We start from the raw sequence: 16537 nt of genomic DNA, 5'->3' as shown, positions 1-16537 counted from the left end.
CCGCATAGACAATGACCCAGCGAGGAATCGAACCTGGGTCCCTGGCGCAGTGAACCAACAGTGCTAGCCACTTGTGCTACCGTGCTGCCCAAACCTCCTGATGGAAGGGACACAGTTCTTCAAGGACACCCAGCTGCAAGAGGAGACCTGGAAAAGGAGCCGGAGAAAGGAATACCAGCGATCCAGAGTCCAAGGACCGATCCTGGCTCCCAGAAATACCTGCCAAGTGTGCCGTCAAAGATACGACTCTAGGATCGGGTTCATCAGCCACGCAAGGACCTACAGAACCCATGACCGGTAATGTGGAGTTTCCACATTCCACATTCCACATAATGTGGACAATCATACTCATTAGCCAGTGATCGCCAAAGAAGAAGTACTGTAGGTAGTGTATTTTTACTCATGAGTATTAGTGAACATTTCATTACCAATCGGTTTGGTTCTGTAGTCAAAACTGAGACAGGATGGGGCAGCACGGTGGCACAGTGGTTAGCATTGCTGCCTACGGCGCTGAGGACCTGGGTTCGACTCCCGGCCCTGGGACACTGTCCGTGTGGAGTTTGCACATTCTCCCCGTGTCTTCACCCCAACAACCCAAAGATGTGCAGGTTAGTTGGATGGGTCACGCTAAATTGCCCCTTAATTGGAAAAGAAAATAATTGGGTACTCTAAATTTATGGGGAAAAAACTGAGACAGGATTGGAGTTTGCGCACCCCATAACAAACTTATATTTTTGTGGTGTGATAAACATACTGCAGCACTTCACAGCAGTGTCATCAAACAGAATGGAACTTTCGGCTGCATGAGGAAAGATGGCGGGAAGCTTGGTCATTGAGTTCTGTTGTGAGTTCCTCAAATCACCGACATCGAGGACGACCATCAAAGGTAGTTTATTCCGAAGCTCAACAGCGATGTACAGTAGTTGTGCTCTGCCCAGGATCCCGGAGTACCTCAGGGTCAGAATATTATGGGTTCAATTCCTATTCCAGGAACTGAGCACGGAGACCAGGCTGGCGTTCCAGTGTCGTGCTGAGGGAGTGCTGCACCGTCGGAGGTGTCATCTTTCGATGAGTCTTTAAACCAATGCTTCTATCTGCTCTCTCAGGTGCACACAGAAGGTCCTATGACACTATTTAAAAGCATGGTAGCACAGTGGTTAGCACAGTGGCTTCACAGCTCCAGTGTCCCAGGTTTGATTCCAGCTTGGGTCACTGTCTTTGTGGAGTCTGCACGTTCTCCCCGTGTGTGCGCGGGTTTCCTCCGGGTGCTCCGGTTTCCTCCCACAGTCCAAAGATGTGCGGGTTAGGTGGATTGACCATGATAAATTGCCCCTTAGTGTCCAACAAAGGTTAGGTGGGGTTACGGGGATAGGGTGGAGGTGTAGGAATAGACTGGAGCTGTGGGCATGGGCAGGGTGCTCTTTACAAGGGCCAGTGCCGACTCGACGGTCCGAATGGCCTCCTTCTGCACTGTAAAATCTCTGATTCTATGATTCTAAGAAACAGGCAAGATATCCCTGATTTCCTGGCCACTATTTATCTCTCAGTCAACATCGCAAAAAACCTGGTCATTATGGCATTGCTGGGCACCTGACATTCTTGCGTGTATATGTAAATACCGACATGCAAACATAGACACATATACATAGATAGAAACATATTCACAAAGACTGCGGCTGCCTGGGATCATCAGTCATCTGGTCAGCACAAACTGATCACACCCATTTTGTCATGCAGATATGATTGAATGAAAAACAATTTTTTTATTACCACCCGCTTAACATCAACTTCCATCTGTTTGAAACTGTTTTCCAAATGAAAATCTCTTGAATAACGTTGCCGGGTTGCCAAGTCATGAACTTCTGAGAACTCCATTCTGGACGAGCAGCAAGAATGGGGAAGTAAAAGTTCTGGAGAAAGTGTGTGTGGGCGTGTCACCAATCTGAGGCCTCTGGTGCAACCGTACTGCCTCACTGGTGCCCCTGCCGCTATCAACTGACCTTTTTAGCGATGGGGGTCAATGTTGTGGCTTTCCCACGTATAACTCCTGGAGGAGAACGGGCTGGTGTTCGTGTTCCTGTGCGGCAGCACTCCTTTCCCTTCCAGTCAGTAGAGGGTTTGGAAGGTGCTATCCAAGTAACAAGGCCGTGCCTCAGCCAGGAGATGACCACTTCTAAAATGGGGCCTACATTAAGGCTATACCGCCCATTGACATTTGACGCTTTGTAGTTCAGTCAGCCGTGCTGGGGTTAGTCTTCAGTTGCCGAGTTCCAGGCATGAGCATAGTGCCAGGGTAGAGGGGAAGAGTAAGTCCAGAACTGAACAGAGATGTTTCCCCATCAGCAGTGGGAGAGCAAATCACCCAATAACATTCTAACATGGCTTCCAGTGATTACAACAAAGACACATTGACAAGCCAGGCGGTTGATGAGCACGGTCTGGCTTTGTGGCACCTTTTGCCTTTAAAACAAGAGGTGTTAAAACGAAAAGGGACAAACTAAAAGGAGCAAATGAACTCACTGTTCCATTCACGGCCAATATTCATAGTGGAGTGACCACCTTCTCGGGGCAATCAAGGGTCGGTAATAAATAAAAAGGAAAGAATTACTCAATGTCTTAAAACACTTTATAGCCAATAAATTACTTCTGAAATGTAGGGCCGGGATTTTCCGGCAGTTTGCGTCGATGGGAAATTGAGGTCCCACACCGGCGCAAGGGTTTCCCGACGGCGAGGGATGCGGTCAACGGGAAATCCCGCTGGAGGTCCGCCTCCCCGCCGAACAACATGCGGCGGGGTGGATAGTACGTCCCACCCGTAGTGTCTGTTGTCCTGAAGGGAACTAGGCAGCCAATTTGTGCACAGCAAACTCCCACAAACTACAATGTGATAATGAACGGCTAGCTTAGTTTGTGATGTCGATTGAGGGATAAATATTGGCCAGGACACTTGAGATGAAGCCTGACTGAATAAACTGCATCTCCGTCTGACTAGTATTAATTAATTTAAGAAATATATCTGACCACTTTCAGTCAGTCCCGTTTCATTGTTTCTGATTCCTTTCCAGGACTGCCCAATCGCTTGGGTAAACACCATGGTATTCGATTACAAGGACCAGCTGAAGACTGGTAACACATGGTTGTACACCTGGCCATCAGTACCTGGTAAGACATAAATCTGCTCTGGTTTTCAGTCAAGGAATAGCCAACGCTGCCTCCTTCAGCTCCCAAGAGGAGGCCATTATCGTGCTGCTTTAATCAAGAGTTCCCTCAGCCAAATATCATAAAGGCCAATTGGTGATTGAGTGCCCCTCCCTTCTATCCTCTGCCTTAAGCAATATTCACAGCAAGAATTAAATCAACATCCTTAACTGTACACATGTGAAACACAAGAAGACAAACTGGCTTTTGGATACTGTCAGATGAGACCAGTGTAAGTTAAATGGATAACTCTACAGAAATCCTAGGCCATTGGTTTAGAAAGAGAGCCAGACTGCCAATAGCAAAGTCTCACATATATTCAGTGCAATAAAACAAGACTTAATTTGTTCTAAATTCAAAGCAGCAGCAAAGAAAGTGAAAATACTTTAAACTCAGTCTTGATCCTAAACCACAAGTCGGACCTCCCTTACTGCACACACACACCAGCATGGGAAAATGGGGCCAAGCAGGCTCTCTCGGTGCGAGAGAGCGGGGCAACAAGGCCGGTCTGTGCTCGAGGGAGGGAAGGGCCTTCGCGGATCAGCTTGATAGCTTGGGGCTCTCTGACCTGCGAGAGACAGCTTGGAGGAGATCTCCGAGAGAGTTAATGCACTTAATATGAGACCATAAACCTCAAAACAATTCTTTCGGAGGCACAATGGCAACAGGCCAACAGGGCATGGAGCCAGAGTTTTAAAAGGCAAATTTAGGACAGACATCAGGAAGCATTTTTCCACATGGGATGTGCTTAACAGCTGGGAAAGGTTGCTAGCAGGGGTGATTGAGGCCAGGAAACCAGAGTCTTTAAGAAACAATTAGGTACAATAACAGGGAGATGTTAGAGTTGGCAATCCGGAAGGATGAAAATCAAACAGTCTGGAGAGTATTCATTCAAAGATTTTTTTAAATTTTAATATTACTCATAATATATTACTCATTATGTGCAGTGTGGGTGGGGAAATGCATTTCAAACCTTTTACTATAAATTTATGCCGTGCACAAACTGGGTGAACTTGGATTCATGGAAATCAAAGTTCTTTAGATTCTCAAGCTTCTTAAAGTAATGATTTTGGTTTAGCGAAAGTAGGGGCTGATTATGACAGAGTATTGTTGCCCCTGCACCTCCCCCAGCTAAACAACCGAGGGGTGGGGGTGGGTGTACCCCGCCCACGATCTTGACGGCTGACAATGTTAATTATGCCAAGGGAATTTCTCGCGGGAAAGCCTGCCTCAGAGAGGTGTCAGTCAATCAGGTGGTCATCAGCTCTGTAGTCCCAGCAGCGCCAGTTGGGAGGGGGAGGGGGGGGGGGCATTGCTGGGACTACAGGCTACCCCACTGCACTGAGGAGCCTAGCTAAGCCCAGAGTCGGGGGGGCAGGGGGTCTTGTTGAGGGAGGTGGGTTGTTGGGTTCAAGAGGGGAGGACGGAATGTTAAAGGGAGGATAAGCTTTGGATGGGTGCCTCTAGCTGGACCATGGCATCCAGAGGAAGGTTCCCACCCCCACCTTGCCAAACACCAGATCATGCAGCTAAAGCTATTGGGGCGTACCACAAGGCATGGACCAATCCCCCACCATGGGTAAAATATTGTCAGGGGAGCCAATGAGGCCCTTAAGTGACCATTAATTGGCCACTTAAGAGCCTGAATAAGCCCAAGAGTTGGCGGCATGTTCAATGCCTCTCCCGTTCTCCAAAGGATTCCAACTGGGTTGGACCAGGCAGGGAGCTGGATGGGTGTGAAGACCACTTGCTGTATTTTATATTTACATTCCCCCCCCTCCCCCACTGAGGCCTCCCAAAAGCATTAAATCCAGCCTATGGTCTTTTGACCCTGTAATTGAGTAGTCCAAACCATCGCAAAACTAATCCCAACTACTCTTTTATCATCCCAGGGTATAAACTAATTCACGCAGTAGCCTGTTTCAATCTCATTTCCACGAATGTATAAACCAGGTTGCTGATTCGCCGTTGCCAGGTTTGCTTCACTGCCCATTAGTCCAATTGTCGTAGTCAGCAGTAAACTGATGGCACTCGCCACTGACTTTGAAGAAAGTTTCCCACAAGATCCAATGATCTCGGTGGCGTGTATTTCCCCTTTCCCAATGTTAGTTTGAATCTGACAGCAAGTCAGGGTAATCTCATGACTTCCATCAGCAATGATGTTGCCAAGCAGGGTAAGCTCCCAATCATATTGAGGCATTCTCACAGACAGCAAAGCAGGAAGTTAAATATCCTGATGTCCTTCACTTTTTAATATAATTTTTCTGAGGGTGAAATAAATGATTTGGACATGAACATTAGACTAAGGAAGAAGAAATTTTATTTTAAAAAATCTTAAAATTAAAATATTTGGATTTTTTCATTATCATTGGCATTCCCTAAATATAAAGCTGGATTTTCAGGGACAGTGAGGTTGTTCATCAATAATTATGAATGTAAAATGCTCCCAAAAACCCAATTAGACCTCACTCAACAAAGTGTAACCTTTTCACGGGATTTTACAGTGAGACTATTAACATCAAAGGACACATTCTTGTCAGTTCAGTGATTTCTAATTGATTAGAGGCTAGATGGGCTTCAACAGCACACCTTGTGGAGAAGCATAGAATTACTAATAGCAACTTAAGACCATAAGACATAGGAGCGGATGTAAGGCCATTCGGCCCATCGAGTCCACTCCACCATTCAATCATGGCTGATTTCAACTCCATTTACCCGCTCTCTCTCCATAGCCCTTAATTCCTCGAGAAATCAAGAATTTATCAACTTCTGTCTTAAAGACACTCAACATCCCGGCCTCCACCGCCCCCTGTGGCAATGAATTCCACAGACCCACCACTCTCTGGCTGAAGAAATTTCTCCTCATCTCTGTCCTAAAGTGACTCTCTTTTATTCTAAGGCTGTGCCCCCGGGTCCTAGTCTCCCCTGCTAATGGAAACAACTTCCCTACGTCCACCCTATCTAAGCCATTCATTATCTTGTAAGTTTCTATTAGATCTCCCCTCAACCTCCTAAACTCCAATGAATATAATCCCAGGATCCTCAGACGTTCATCGTATGTTAGGCCTATCATTCCTGGGATCATCCATGTGAATCTCCGCTGGACCCGCTCCAGTGCCAGTATGTCCTTCCTGAGGTGTGGGACCCAAAATTGCTCACAGTATTCTAAATGGGGCCTAACTAATGCTTTATAAAGCTTCAGAAGTACATCCCTGCTTTTATATTCCAAGCCTCTTGAGATAAATGACAACATTGCATTTGCTTTCTTAATTACGGACTCAACCTGCAAGTTTACCTTTAGAGAATCCTGGACTAGGACTTCCAAGTCCCTTTGCACTTCAGCAATATGAATTTTGTCACCGTTTAGAAAATAGTCCATGCCTGTATTCTTTTTTCCAAAGTGCAAGACCTCGCACTTGCCCACGTTGAATTTCATCAGCCAATTCTTGGACCACTCTCCTAAACTGTCTAAATCTTTCTGCAGCCTCCCCACCTCCATTGTACACAGGCAGACTTCAAAAGCTGCTCCTCGTTCCAAAGGAGCAGTGACTGCTAATGTTGACAGTTGTTCTTTCGCAATGACTTGCGGTCCGGGCCAACATATTTAATTCCTTGTGCCTTTAAGAGGGGCCAAGATGTGTATTCATGGAATGTTGGGGGAATCTGAGCAGATAAATTTCAAATATTCTTGGAATATGGAACTTGCCGTCCTGGATAAGGAAAGACGTTGATCATTGCTTAGAAATCTCATTGCCATTCACTGATGAACCAGCACTTGCGTCAGAGAAGTGACACGCCTCCAACTATTACAGTTCTTTAATCATTAAAATATGGAAGGAAGGATAGGAGGGAACGAAAACACTATTATTTCAATAAATGATTAAATTGGGTTTCAGACTTTCTAACGGTGCTCATTCTGTCTGCTTCACAGATGAAAAGGGAGAACTGCTAAACCCAATGGGGACTGTGCAGAGCAACCCAAATACTGACAGCTCTGCAGCCTTACATATCCATTTCCACAGCGTCGTATCCCACCCCATCTACTACCCATCCTTTGAAAAGGTAGGTGCAGGGTTAGACCTGGGAGTGGTTGATTATATATGAAGGTGTTTCACTCCGCAAGACTGGCAGTGGAAGATATAATTAAAAGCAAAGCACTCAGGGAGAAAACTCTCCACTGGTTAGAGTCATAACTATCAGGAAGGAAGTTGGTTGTGGTTGTTGGAGGTCAGGCATCTCCCAGGGCATCACTGCAGGCGTTCCTCAGGTTAGTGTCCTTGTCCCAATCATCTTCAGCTGCTTCATCAATGATCGTCCTTCCAAGCTAAGGTCAGACGTGAAGATGTTCACTGATGATTACACAATGTTCAGCACCATTCACAATTCTTCATACTCTGAAGCAGTCTACGTGCAAATGCAGCAAGATCTGGACAATAACCAGGCTTGGGTTGACGACACGTGGCAAGAAAAATTCACGTCACACAAGTGCCAGGCAATGACTATCTCAATAAGAGAGGATCTAACCACCGCCCCTTGACATTCAATGGCATTACCATCACTAAATCACCATCACTAAATCCCCCACTATCAACATCCTGGGGGTTACCATTGATCAGAAACTGAACTGGACAAGCCATATAAATACTGTGGCTACAAGAGCAGGTCAGAGGCTGGGAGTCCTGTGACAAGCAACTCACCTCCTGACTCTCCAAAGTCTGTCCACCACCTACAAGGCTCAATTCAGGAGTGTAATGGAATACTCTCCACTTGCCTGGATAAGTGCAGCTCTATCAATACTCACAAAGCTCAACACTATCCAGGACAAAGCAGCCCTCTTCACTGGCAGTCCTTCCACAAACATTCAATCCCTCCACCACCTATACGCAGAAGCAGCCGTATGAACCATCTACAAGGTGCAAGGCAGGAACTCACCAATGCTGGAACTCCTTAGGCAGCACCTTACAAACCTATGGCCATTACCATCTAGAAGGACAAGAGCAGCAGATACTTGGGAACCCCACCACCTGGAGGTTCCCCTCCAAACACTCACCACCCTGACTTGGAAATATATCAGCCGTTCCTTCACTGTCGCTGGGTCAAAATCCTGGAACTCTCTCCCTAACAGCACTGTGGATGTACCTACACCTCAGGGACTGTGGTGGTCCAAGAAGGCGGCTCACGCACCCCCTTCTCAAGCGCAATTAGAGATGGGAAATAAATGCTGACCTAACCAGCAAAGCCCACATCCTGTAAAAAAAAAAAAAATATTTTTTTAAAGTTCTCCCTATAATCGTAGTCCATTGATCGAGACGATTTGCACACAACACTTGGACTATTTACTGTGGGGTGGGGATCAGGTAAAAGTTTGCCAGCTGATGATCCTGTCTGGGGATTGAAGAGTTTGCCTGAAGAGAAATAGGAAAGAGTGGATTTAAAATCTGGGCAGTGGAAGAATGCAGAATTGATTCTACTTCTGGTGTTTTTAATCGTTTGATTGTTTCACTGATACGAGGCAATGTTTAAGCAAACTCCATTCTGGCTATTCCTGCTACTTCACTCCAACAGAATCCTTCGCAGGCAATCAAGAGAGGCGAAGGCCGTAACGTCGGCCTTCCTCCCTTCCATCAGTCCCGGCCTCTCCGATATGCCAAACATCACCACCAAAAGGTTCAGTTCAACCCCCTCACCCACTGTCCTCGTTCGCGCCGCCAACACTCCCGCCCAGAATCTCAACGTTCTGATTTGTACAGCGGTCAGTCCCACCAAGAACCCTCAGTGTTCACTAGATTCACCTCCACTATCCACCACCTTCCCCCCCGAGGATTGTGGATGCCTCCCCCTCCCCTGAGGGTTGTGGACGCTCCATGGTTGAGCCGATTTAAGGCAGGAATTGGCAGACGTTTGGTCCCTCGGAGAAATAGTGTCAAAGCTCAGGATCAGCCGTGATGCATCCTGAATGGCTCAAAGGGCCGAGTGGTCCACAAATGCTCCTATTTCTTATGGGCCTCTTTCACCCAAGTGACCATCTGCCACATGTGAGTCTAGGCACCGAGACTCAACAGTTCAACAGCGGAGTGCATCACAATCCAGCCCGATCCATAAGAGGCTCCCAAATCCCAGTCACTGAATAACCCGGCGATGCAGGAACGTTGGTGGATATCACTTCCCCAACCCAATCCGGACAATCTGTCAGTAGATTTTACATCGCTACTTCTGGCTGAGATCACCTGACTTATAGATCAGGCAGTGCTCTCTATGTCTGACCTATTGACTTATCAAGTAGCCCATAATGTCTAAACCGAATTAGCAATATTTATGGATTAGCAAAAACATATTACATTGTCTTGTCATTTGACTGTAAAGTTTTATTTTATAAGACATAAATTTTCTCATCTATTGTCCTCTCCCTTAGATTCTTGAGTTGGGGAAGAATGGAGATTGTGTGAGAGCGTCACAAGCTGAGGTAAATCTCCAGGAATGTATGGAGAATGTGCTAATGTCCAGGAACATGGGCGTGATTCTCCGACCCCTCGCCGGGTTGGAGAATCGCCGGGGGCTGGCGTGAATCCCGCCCCCGCCGTGTCCCAAAGTCTCTGCGCCACCAGAGATTCGGCGGGGGCGGGAATCGCGCCACGCCGGTCGGCGGGCCCACCCCCGCCGATTCTCCGGGCCGCGATGGCCCGAAGTCCCGCTGCTGGAATGCCTGTCCCGCCAGCGTGGATTAAACCACCTTTTGAACGGCGGGACAAGGCGGCGCGGGCAGGCTCCATGGGGGGGGGGGGGGTGGCGCGGGGTGATCTGGCCGCGGGGGGTGCCCCCACGGTGGCCTGGCCCGCGATCGGGGCCCACCAATCCGCGGGCGGGCCTGTGCCGTGGGGGCACTCTTTCTTACGTCTTCGCCATGGTCTTCACTATGGCAGAGGCGGAAGAGACCCCCTCCCCTGCGCATGCGCGGGAATGACGTCAGCAGCCGCTGACGCTCCCGCGCATGCACCGACCCGCATCGCCCGGCGTAGACCTTTCGGCCCCGGCTGGCGTGGCGCCAAAGGCCTTTCCCACCAGCCGGTGCAGCGGAAACCGCTCTGGCGCGGGCCCAGCCCCTCAAGGTGAGGGCTTGGCCCCTAAAGGTGCGGAAAAATCCACACCTTTGGGGCGGCCCGACGCTGGAGTGGTTCCCGCCTTTCCATTACCCCCCGCCCCACCGGGTAGGGGAGAATCCCGCCCCATGTGTTATTCCAGTGAGCTGTTTCCCCAATTCATTACCTGTGCTTGTTACTCCCGGTAGCACATATATTATGGGTTTCTCTCCAGTGGCGTTACCACAATAAGGACACCAGAACTCTCCTGCGATTGAGCTAGTTACTGGTGACATGAACTGGAAGCAGCAGAATGTTTCTGTAGCTATATATCCAGTACCAGTCCCATTAAGTTGCAGCTTGACTCAGACGTCACTAACCAGTCTTTCCCCCTCCTTGTCCTCTATTCCCAGACTAGAGCTCCACAGGAGCTGAAATTAATTAAATGCCATGTTATTGAATGTGAAGTAAGTAAAGTCACCAGGGTCCCAGATGACCACAGGCTGCTCTCCCCTTTGAGGGGGGTGAGCTGACTGGTGGTAATTTAACCTGAGGGTCACCACACCTCAGGCGAGGGGCAAGGTTAGGAAGGCGGGGCCTTCACGAATAACCTCAGCCGGTGCGGGAATTGAGTTTTCTCTGCTTCACGAACCAGCAGTCTAGCCCACTGAGCTAAACTGTAACTGCTTTGTTGTAGCCTCCTTGTCATTGTTCATGGCAACCTCAGCACTTGAACAACGGATTCTTGGAAATTAAAAGGCTTTTCACAAGGCCTTTCCTGAAGGTTTTAGTTGAATCCAACAACACTACAAATATAAATATATTTTTAATTTTTATTTTCCAATTAAGGGGCAATTTAACGTGGTCAATCCACCTACCCTGCACATCTTTGGGTTGTGGGGGCGAAACCCACACAAACACGGGGAGAATGTGCAAATCCCACACGGACAGTGACCCAGAGCCGGGATCGAACCCGGGTCCTCAGCGCCGTAGTTCCAGTGCTTACCACTGCACCACCCTGCCGCCTGTTACACTATGAGTACATTAGGACACTCAAATTGATAATCTTTTGAAAGGAGTAAACGGGAATGGTCTTGTTGAGAAATGTATGTAATCGTTTTCTCTGAAACAGCATCAGCAGTTGAAGGAAATTATGGAACGCAAGGCATGCACGGAATTCTTTGAGGATGAGAAGGATCTCGTTTGGCAACTAAGATATGAAGTTCGTGACCATTTCCCCGATGCCCTCGCTAAGCTGCTGTCTGTAACAAAATGGAACAAGCATGAGGATGTTGCTCAGGTGAGAAGTGGCGATGAGGAAGCCTCTTACTGAAGGGGCGCAAGGTTTCCAGGTCGCGCAGGTCCACATGCCGGTCGTTTAGGGTTGAAACTGTGTTGTATTGTGACATGTGTCTGCAAAATGACTTTGCTACTTTTCTATAAAACTGCTCGTTTTTACTTCAGATAGTGTGGTGCCTGTATTAAAATACTGCAGAAGGGGGTTTGATGAGAATGTATTCACTGCGCATCGTTACTATCGCCCAATTTGATTAGCCAATGGGACATATAGACAGGAGCTCCTTCATATTCCAGTATAAGGACATTTTAAATCACATTTCACCATGGCTGCTCTGTACTTTTGCACATGTTTTTCCTGTCGAAATCTGCTGGGCTTGATAAAGGACAGCTGAATGTGTGTTGTGTTCGGGATTAGTTGATTTGTTGAATCCACCTCCGGAGATGGCCCCACACCAGCATCAACGGCCCACTTAGATCGTCCTTCCATCAGCGATTAAAACAAGCCCCCGGGGGCGGGTGTGTGTGTCGTTGTGTTCACATCTTCTCGGAGTTCGGGCTCTGTGCATCACTGCAAAGCCAGCCATCCGTTTTTGATGGTGATTCCAATCGGAATGGATCTGTGGGATTTGGGCAATGTGCTCGAGTGGTTATGGTACGAATTAAAGAAATCTGGACAGTTAGAAACATAGAAAATAGGAGCAGGAAGGGGCCATTCGGCCCTTCGAGCCCTCTCCGCTATTCATCACGATCATGGCTGATCATCCAACTCAATAGCCTAATCCCTCCTTCCCCCCATATCCCTTGATCCCCTTCACCCTAAGTGTTATATCTAACTGCTTCTTGAAAACATACAGGGCGTTATTCTCCCCCCCCACCCCCCGGCCGAATCGCACCACACCGCCCCGACCCCCGCACGTGATTCTCCCACCCCCCGGAAACAAGCGGCACGCGATTCGCACCGGGCCGCTCGGAGAACCGGCGATTCACCGGCCGGATGGGCCGAGCGGCCGCTACGACACAAAAGGTTCCCGCCGGCGCCGTCCACCCCTGGTCGCTGCCGGCGGGAACTCTGCAGGAACGCTGGGGGGGGGGGGTTCCTTCACCGGGGTGGCCTCCGATGGGGTCTGGCCCGCGATCGGGGTCCACCGATCGGCGGGCCGCCGCCCCCCCCCCCCCCCCCCGGGCCTACCTCCTTCCGTTCGCGGCCCCAGAATACCGGCTCCATGTTGGTGAGGGGCCGGCGTGTGTAAGACGTTCCCCACGCATGCGCAGGTTGGCGCGGCACCCATTTGGCGACGCATAAGGACACTGGAGCAGCGTGAACCGCTCCAGCGCCGTGCTGGCCCCCTGTGGGGGCCAGAATAGGTCGTATCCGGGCCTTGTTTGCGCCGTCGTGAAACTGAACGGCGTTCACGACAGCGCGAACACTTGGCCTCAATATCGGAGAATCGCCCCCACAATGTTTTGGCCTCAACTACTTCCTGTGGTAACGAATTCCACAGGCCGACCACTCTCTGGGTGAGGAGATTTCTCCTCATCTCTGTCCTAAATGGTCTATCCCGTATCCTCAGACTGTGACCCCTGGTTCTGGACACACCCACCATCGGCAACATCATTCCTGCATCTACCCTGTCCAGTCCTGTTAGAATTTTATAGGTTTCTATGAGATCCCCCCCATATCCTTCTGAACTCCAGCGAATACAATCCTAACCGATTCAATCTCTCCTCGTACGTCAGTCCCGCCATCCCAGGAATCAGTCTGGTAAACCTTCGCTGCACTCCCTCTCGAGCAAGAACATCCTTCCTTAGATAAGGGCAGTTGCGAGCTGGTCCCAGAATATTCTGCCCTAAAAGCTCAACTCCCCGTGGGAAGGGACCCTACCACCACTTGTCCAGTGATACCAGTTCCAAAACATGTCATTGAGGCTTTAACCGGGATGAGCAACAATAAAAAGGAATGAGGAAATAGGTTCTAGTGTTTAACATGAAAGTGTGGTTACAATCCTGGGTGGTTCTAACCTTCACCAGCCATTTGAAATTAGTCCATTCCTGCGGAGAGAGTACACAGAGAAGAATGGAAATGTTGATGATTGGACGTTGTACGCTCAAATGTCTTATCTTTGACTAAAGGGCTTGTTTAACGAAATCCCTGCAGATACGATGCAGTTTCATAGAATTTACAGCGCGGAAGGAGGCCGTTCGGCCCATCGAGTCTGCACCGGCTCTTGGAAAGAGCACCCTACCCAAGGTCAACACCTCCACCCTATCCCCATAACCCAGTAACCCCACCCAACACTGAGGGCAATTTTGCACACTCAGGGCAATTGAGCATGGCCAATCCACCTAACCTGCATATTATTTGGACTGTGGGAGGAAACCGGAGCACCCGTAGGAAACCCACGTAGACACGGGGAGGATGTGCAGACTCAGCACAGACAGTGACCCAAGCCGGAATCGAACCTGGGACCCTGGAGCTGTGAAGCAATTGTGCTATCCACAATGCTACCGTGCCATTTGCATTAATTCTCAATTGAAAGAGAAACATGCACAGATCACTTTCAGGAAATGTGTTTACATCTGAAGCGTGAGACATGGGCAGATAAAGGGACCTCAGTGGTGGTGGTGGGGGTGTGGGGGGGGGGGGCTCCACATCTAGCAGTTGTGGGGGTGACAGACAAACACCCTGGGGAAGGGGCGGGGGTGGGGGGAGGGGGGGGGCTTTATCCAGTGCGACCAGCCGGAAGATGTAGCAAACGGCCCCAAGTAACCAGGTGGACCCGTCTGGGTATTTCCTGGGAAGGGGAGTCCAGCTTATCCAAGAAAGGAAGAAGATGGAAATGAAGGAGGAATTGCAGGAACAGGATTGTGACACTTTCACCTTCTGCATTCGAAGGCAGCCTGTTTAATGTAGAGCGTACTGCCGACTAGTCGCTGGAGGATGTTTTGCGAATGGAGAGACAGCCCTCGATGAGGTGGCATAATTAGCAGCTTTAATTCCTCATCCTAGTTCCTGGAAAGTGCGGGTGCAATGCGGCCTAGATCAGCCAATCCTCAGTCCAGACCATGTGGTGCTGGGAATGTGGAGCTGGGTCAGATTTCCCCCACTGGCTTTCTGGCCCAGAATCTGTTCGGGAGAGAGAGAGCTGCTTGGGCAGACGGCCAGCATAACGTACTTCAGCACTGTGTTCAGTTAGGGGCAGGACATTAACTAATCCACATATCATCATTGATTTATAAGACCATAAGACATAGGAGCGGAAGTAAGGCCATTCGGCCCATCGAGTCCACTCCACCATTCAATCATGGCTGATTTCAACTCCATTTACCCGCTCTCTCTCCATAGCCCTTAATTCCTCGAGAAATCAAGAATTTATCAACTTCTGTCTTAAAGACACTCAACGTCCCAGCCTCCACCGCCCTCTGTGGCAATGAATTCCACAGACCCACCACTCTCTGGCTGAAGAAATTTCTCCTCATCTCTGTTCTAAAGTGACTCCCTTTTATTCTAAGGCTGTGCCCCCGGGTCCTAGTCTCTCCTGCTAATGGAAACAACTTCCCTACGTCCACCCTATCTAAGCAATTCATTATTTTGTAAGTTTCTATTAGATCTCCCCTCAACCTCCTAAACTCCAATGAATATAATCCCAGGATCCTCAGACGTTCATCGAATGTTAGGCCTACCATTCCTGGGATCACCCGTGTGAATCTCCGCTGGACCCGCTCCAGTGCCAGTATGTCCTTCCTGAGGTGTGGGGCCCAAAATTGCTCACAGTAATTACGGACTCAACCTGCAAGTTTACCTTTAGAGAATCCTGGACTAGGACTCCCAAGTCCCTTTGCACTTCAGCATTATGAATTTTGTCACCGTTTAGAAAATAGTCCATGCCTCTATTCTTTTTTCCAAAGTGCAAGACCTCGCACTTTCCCACGTTGAATTTCATCAGCCATTTCTTGGGCCGCTCTCCTAAACTGTCTAAAACTTTCTGCAGCCTCCCCACCTCCTCCATACTACCTGCCCTTCCACCTATCTTTGTATCATCGGCAAACTTAGCCAGAATGCCCCCAGTCCCGTCATCTAGATCGTTAATATATAAAGAGAACAGCTGTGGCCCCAACACTGAACTCTGCGGGACACCACTCGTCACCGGTTGCCATTCCGAAAAAGAACTTTTTGTCCCAACTCTCTGCCTTCTGCCTGACAGCCAATCGTCAATCCATGTTAGTACCTTGCCTCGAATACCATGGGCCCTTATTTTACTCAGCAGTCTCCCGTGATGCACCTTATCAATGGCCTTTTGGAAGTCAAGATAGATAACATCCATTGGCTCTCCTTGGTCTAACCTATTTGTTATCTCTTCAAAGAACTCTAACAGGTTTGTCAGGCACGACCTCCCCTTACTAAATCCATGCTATGTATCATCATGTACTCTGTTACTTCCTATGACATGAGGTTTTCTTTTGAAACACAATTATCTCAGCACTGAATCATGCTGGCTCAGGATTAGCAGCTCTCCTACACCAGTTTTGGCACGAGGATCTGGATAATAATTGTCCGGTTACCTTACCAGAAAGGGAGATAACAGCAACAGTGACTCCAATATCTCTGAGTGTAGCAGGGCTCATTAGGTAAGGAGACAAGGCATTGGCAGATTTCCCCTCACCCACCTCCTCTCCCCTGAATGGCCCACGGATCCCGAATTCTGCCTCAGGGAAGGTCAGTTCATTCAGCAGCGGTCAAGGATGGGTCTGGCGACTGTGCGAGCTGAAAAGATCAGCTGTAACGCCGCCAGCCATCCTCAGCAACGTGGCTGTGGGACAGTGACAAGACCCGTGGAGCTCTCGGGCATCAATTCTGTGCAGACTGAACCTTTTAATCACCTGGTCAAGTGACCTCTTCAGGCAGTTTGTCTCCAGATGGATCTAGGCACCCCCCCCCCCCCCCCTCGAAACCATCAGTGATGAGT

General features: G+C 49.0%; 1 protein-coding gene across 3 annotated transcripts in view; it reads left to right on the top strand.

Annotated features, from left to right (window-relative positions):
* The window catches only part of pik3cd (phosphatidylinositol-4,5-bisphosphate 3-kinase, catalytic subunit delta), a 238423-nt gene that overhangs the window by 180420 nt on the left and 41466 nt on the right, over positions 1-16537 (top strand). For all 3 annotated transcript variants that reach the window (XM_072477912.1, XM_072477913.1, XM_072477914.1), the window contains 4 exons: positions 3066-3162; positions 7130-7260; positions 9611-9661; positions 11407-11574. In XM_072477912.1, coding sequence (XP_072334013.1) covers positions 3066-3162; positions 7130-7260; positions 9611-9661; positions 11407-11574 — 447 coding nt within the window. The remainder of the gene's footprint in view (positions 1-3065; positions 3163-7129; positions 7261-9610; positions 9662-11406; positions 11575-16537) is intronic.

This window comes from Scyliorhinus torazame, chromosome 16 (genome assembly GCF_047496885.1).
Source record: "Scyliorhinus torazame isolate Kashiwa2021f chromosome 16, sScyTor2.1, whole genome shotgun sequence".
NCBI lineage: Eukaryota > Metazoa > Chordata > Chondrichthyes > Carcharhiniformes > Scyliorhinidae > Scyliorhinus > Scyliorhinus torazame.
Note: the sequence above shows the minus strand (reverse complement) of the source record. Positions and strands in the feature narration are given on the sequence as shown.